The sequence below is a fragment of the Onychostoma macrolepis genome, chromosome 06 (assembly GCF_012432095.1).
Source record: "Onychostoma macrolepis isolate SWU-2019 chromosome 06, ASM1243209v1, whole genome shotgun sequence".
In the NCBI taxonomy this organism is placed as follows: domain Eukaryota; kingdom Metazoa; phylum Chordata; class Actinopteri; order Cypriniformes; family Cyprinidae; genus Onychostoma; species Onychostoma macrolepis.
The window spans coordinates 9,170,757-9,176,632 of NC_081160.1; the positions used below are offsets into that span (position 1 = coordinate 9,170,757).

The 5,876-nt window shown below is 34.9% G+C and overlaps 1 protein-coding gene across 1 annotated transcript; it reads left to right on the forward strand.

The window, feature by feature from the left end:
* The first annotated feature begins 218 nt into the window (after positions 1–218).
* Positions 219–5,654, forward strand: gmppab (GDP-mannose pyrophosphorylase Ab). Its single transcript, XM_058779050.1, has 12 exons — positions 219–519; positions 750–847; positions 951–1,054; positions 1,242–1,434; positions 1,890–1,949; positions 2,839–2,969; positions 3,096–3,230; positions 3,318–3,415; positions 3,570–3,616; positions 3,689–3,781; positions 3,885–4,053; positions 4,965–5,654. The coding sequence occupies exons 1-12, from the start codon at positions 480–482 to the stop codon at positions 5,063–5,065; spliced, it is 1,269 nt and encodes a 422-aa protein (XP_058635033.1). The 5' UTR covers positions 219–479; the 3' UTR covers positions 5,066–5,654.
* The last annotated feature ends 222 nt before the right edge of the window (positions 5,655–5,876 follow it).

The window sequence follows — 5,876 nt, forward strand, 5'->3', positions numbered from 1 at the left end:
TGTGAAATGAGGTAAGAGAGAGAAACGTTAAGAAATGTTTTCTGTTATCTGTCTACAGTCTGTCTATATGAGAATCATGAGGCCGAAATTGTGGTCTTTATTAAATCTTATTTAATGCTTGTTTGACCTAAATATGGAACAACTGGACCAGTCTGTACATAAATTGACCTATATCTCCAGACAGGCGACCTGATTGGTAAGTGCAGCAGACGCGTCACAGTGGGCGGGATTACAGTCCACTCACTTCCGCGTTACTGTACTGAATGGATTTAAAGAAACTGGTTATGCTGAAGTTGAACAAGTTTTAGACGCAGTTTAGCGTTGTCAGAAATTTTTTATTCCGTAAACAAAGTTGGTAACCATTAATTTTCATAAACAGATTTACATGAAGTAATTAAATAAAAACTAGACGTGATATAATCAGCGTACTAAATCAGTATTCAGTTGTCTTGAAGAGTGAACTGCCTCATAACTGAAAAATGTTAAAAGCGATTATCCTAATTGGGGGCCCTCAAAAAGGTGAGATTTTAGTTATTTTTCTAACTGTACGAATGTTATGAATGATACCGCAACAACATTATCACATATGATGACGTGGCGCAAAGGACGTAGCTACGTGATAACGTCTGATATGATAAACTCGAATCAGCTGTACAAAGCTGCGGTCTTAAAAGTAGCAATTATGGTGATATATGGATAAAATAAAAACCTATTAGAAAACGTATTTCATAAATATGCCCTGCGTTCAGGTACCAGGTTCCGCCCCCTGTCATTCGAGGTGCCCAAACCTCTGTTCCCAGTGGCAGGAGTTCCCATGCTGCAGCATCACATAGAAGCCTGCGCCCAAGTAAAACACTGCAGATTATGTTTACATCTCATGTAAAGCATAAAACTGAACATTCTTCACAGTAATCTGTTTTGAAAGTTTGCCATGTTTTATTCTCTTACAGGTTCCTGAAATGAAAGAGATCATACTAATAGGTTTTTATCAGCCCAATGATGAGCTAAACCGCTTCATTTCATCTGCACAGCAGGAGTTTAAAATCCCAATAAGGTAGATACCAGTTCAGATCAGCAGATATTTTAAACAAAGACAATTTTAACTATTTTATTGTGTTTTATAATACAGATGATTGCTACTATATTGATATTTTGTCTCACAGACCTGATTGTCCTGTAATTTAAAAACTAGTCGAATACATATACTTAAACACACAATTTATTTCTTTTTGAATCTGAAGGTACCTGCAGGAGTTCGCCGCCCTGGGTACAGGTGGTGGGATCTATCACTTTCGTGACCAGATCCTGTCTGGGGGTCCGGCTGCATTTTTCCTCATGAATGCTGATGTATGCTCCGAGTTCCCCTTGCAGGAAATGCTCCGGTTCCACCGTCAACATGGAGAGAAACATTGCGGAGTCTTACTCGGAACTACAGTAGGTTTACGTTTAGTAGTTAAGAGTGGGTAATATGATCTCTCAATGTAATGTAATATAATATGTAGTACTGTTCAAAAGGTGAAATGTTTTTGAAAGAAATATCTTATGTTCACCAAGACTGCATGTATTTGATCAATAATACAGTAAAAGCAGTAATATTATACAATATTATTATTAAAAAACTGTTTTCTTTTTTAATATATTTTAAAATATATATTTTATATTTATATATTTTAAAATAATTTTTAAAATATATTTCTGTGATGGCAAAGCTGATATTTCAGCAGCCGTTACTCCAGTCTTCAGTGCCACATGATCCTTCAGAAATACTTAATCATACATAATATGCTGATTTGGTGCTCAAGAAATTTTTTCTTTTTTTTATCAATGTTGAAAATAGTGGAAACAGTGGTAAATTGTTTCAGGAGTTTTCTATATATCTCTCATTGCAGGCCAATAGAACACAATCTCTGAACTACGGCTGCATTGTGGAAAACCATGAGACAGATGAGGTACTATATATAAATATGTTCAAGATTGCTTCCTTGTACACTCATTTATATGATTTGAAGGACAAACATTACATTCAATAAATGCCATTAAAGGGATACTCCACCCCAAAATGAAAATTTTGTCATTAATCACTTACCCCTGTGTCGTTCCAAACCCATAAAAGCTTCATTCGTCTTCGGAACGCAATTTAAGATATTTTAGATGAAAACCGGGAGGCTTGTGACTGTCCCATTGACTGCATAGTAAATTGCACTGTCAAGGTCCATAAAAGTATGAAAAACATAGTCAAAGCAGTCCATCTGCTATCAGACGTGCAATCAGAATTTTATGATGCGACGAGAACACTTTTTGTGCGCAAAAAACCCCCAAAATATCGACTTTATTCAACTTTTTCTGCTCCTCCATGACGACGCAAGCACGCCTCAGATGATATTAAGGGATGCCTTTTACGTCCTGCGTCATCTGAGGCTTGCGTCGTGCTCTGGTAGTGAACTCATGAACGCGCTTGCAGGAAGTGTCACGGAGGAGCAGAAAAAGTTGAATAAAGTCGATATTTAGTTTTTTTTTTGCGCACAAAAAGTCTTCTCGTCGCATCATAAAATTCAGATTGCACGTCTGATGGCAGATGGACTGTTTTGACTACGTTTTTCATACGTTTATGGACCTTGACAGTGCTATTTACTTGGCAGTCAATGGGACAGTCACAAGCCTCCCGGTTTTCATCTAAAATATCTTAAATTGTGTTCTGAAGACGAATGAAGCTTTTACAGGTTTGGAACGACACGGGAGTAAGTGATTAATGATAAATGTTTCATTTTGGGCTTGAGTATCCCTTTAAGAAGTTATTTACTTTTTCACATTATGCTAATTATCACTCATTTCTTTCAGGTGCTCCATTTTGTGGAGAAACCCAGTACTTTTGTAAGTGACATTATCAACTGTGGGATCTATTTGTTCACACCAGATATTTTTGGCCATATTGGGACGGTTTTCCAGAGGAACCAGCAAGAGAGGATCCAGTGAGTGCTACTGACATAATTCAGCCTCTAAACCGCTTTGCAGCCTTCACCGGACAGATTTACGTGTATAATAATAGGTCAGCCTGACCTGTTTGCGCTGAAATGAGTTATTTTATTTTTCCACAGGGAAGAACTCACTAATGGCAAGCAGATGCCAGAGGTGATTCGGCTAGAACAGGACATCTTTACAACCCTAGCAGGACAGAAAAAACTCTTTGTCTACAAAACACAGCATTTTTGGAGTCAGATAAAGTCTGCAGGGTAAATCTGCCTTTCTCTCAATTTTTACCTGTCATCTCCCTTTTCTGTCACTTTTTCTTATGCATGATGTTATATAACGTAACACAGGTCAGCAATATATGCCAGTCGTTTGTACCTCAAGCAGTATCATCAGACACATCCTGAAAGACTGGCCACAAACCAAGATGGAACCCCCAAAATAATAGGTATGTTGTATGAAGAATTCTCTCTGAACAAGTTTATCTTAAAGCTGTGTTTTTATCAAACACAATTTACCTATGTAAATACAGAACTCACAAGTTGTTATTATATAATTATATGCAGCTACAAGGTCACTGAAAATTTGTTTTCCACCTTCAGGGGATGTTTATATCCACCCTACAGCAAACATCGATCCCTCTGCTGTGGTAAGTACAAGGAACTTATATACCGTAAATATATGCTTCTGCATTGTATTCAATTTCTTTCTCTCCATTCAGTTGGGTCCTAATGTTTCCATTGGCAAAGGGGTGACAATTGGAGGAGGCGTAAGAGTGAGGGAGTCCATTGTTTTACATGGAGCTGTGTTACAGGTGAAGTGGGTCACTCTTGTGTTCACATTTGCTACAATGACAATCAGACATTAGAAAGAAACGTGACATTGATTATTATTAAATATCTGTGTCTCTGTTTCAGGATCACTGTTGTGTGTTGAACAGTATTGTTGGGTGGGACAGTACAGTGGGGAAATGGGCAAGAGTAGAAGGAACTCCGAGTGACCCCAATCCCAACGACCCATATGCCAAGATTGACAGCGAGACTCTGTTCAGGGATGGAGGTCTAACCCCATCCATCACCATCCTTGGTATGAAGATCTTGCCTCTATTATAATCTAGTGGCAACATAGATAACTCAATATTATTATATACATTATCATTATTTATATTATCATTATTTATATATATATATATATATATATATATATATATATATATATATATATATATATATATATATATTTATATATATTTATATATATTATCATTTGTAAGTCGCTTTGGATAAAAGCATCTGCTAAATGTCTAAAATGTAAAATGTAAATATATAATATATATAAAATATTTGTATTATTATTTGTTAAAAAAAATACAGTAAAAATGGTAATATTGTGAAATATTATTACAACTCTTTTCTGTTGTAATATATTTTAAAATGCAATTTGTTCCTTTGATGGCAAAGCTGAATTTACTCCAGTCTTCAGTGTCACATGATCCTTCAGAAATCATTCTAATATGCTAATTTCGTGCTCAAGAATTTTTTTTTTTAATATTATCAATGTTGAAAACTGTTGTTCTACTCATTATTTTGTGTAAACAGTGGTACATTTTTTTCAGGATTGTTTGGTGAATAGAAAAAATATAGTATTTAAAATCTCTAACAATATAAATGTCTTTATTGTGATTTTTGATCAGTTTAAAGCATCATTGATGAATGAGTACACATTAAAAATATATATAAATATACTGATAATATATATACTGACTTTAAACTTTTGAATGATAATATAATATAATATAGCCATGTTGTAACTGCATTACTGATAATCTAACCAGTGTTTTAAACACATAAATATGATGTATTGGTTGGTTTTATCCAGAAGGTGGAGCTGTTCCTTAAGAAGTTATAACAATCATCTTGCTACTGCATGGATGTGGCAACAGTTTTTCCACAACAGGAAGTTTGTCTGACCATCTATACTCTATATTTTCCTTCTAGGCTGCAATGTGAATATTCCATCAGAGGTCATCATTCGAAACGCTATCGTCTTGCCTCATAAAGATCTCAACAGGAGCTTCCAAAACCAGATTATCCTATAGAAGACACTTTCCTCTACTGTCTTTCTGAACAAACACTGTACATTGGGTCATGTAGAAAGTATATAGCCTAAAGACTGCACAAAGTATTGTTTATTGTTCATCATTATTTAATGGTATTTGGTAGTTAAAAGTCCAGAGAAAATAAGTCCACTTGTGTGGTCAATTTGTATTGTAGTAATATAGCGTGAATAATATGGTTCAATGGGGTATTTTCCTGATAATTTTAGGACTGGAAATTTTGTATTTAATATCTCATTGTAAGTTGATACACCAGCCTTATACACATACAGTAGTAGACAACACTAGATTTTACTTTTATCTTAGTTTTATTCCTTAATTACAAATCACACATACCTGTATTGCCTTTTCAATAAAATTAAGAGTGAGAATTGTTTTAGAAACTGACAGATTTGAAGGCACATATTTTTTTGGCAGGAATGGAAAAGATGGTGATAAAGTTTAGTTTTTTAACAAAAGACAAAAAACAATCAAAAAATAGTTTCTGGGATTTTATTCCTGAATTATTCCTGTTCCCTGTTGCAAGCATGTATTAAAATCATCTAACACCAGAAAAATAGAAACATCAGAACATGTGGAGTTTTATTATGACAAATTGACGAGTCCCCTGTGAGCACAAATTGAGCCTAATGCATTTGTGTTTTAATTAAAAGATTAGAAGAATTGAAAAGAATGCATCATAATGCTTTAAATGTGTTACTGAAGTTTACATATCAAATTATTGTGCTATGGAAAAAATAAAACTGAGAGGGGCATGTGAGTGACCAGTCTGACTGGAAGGAAACAGTGAGAA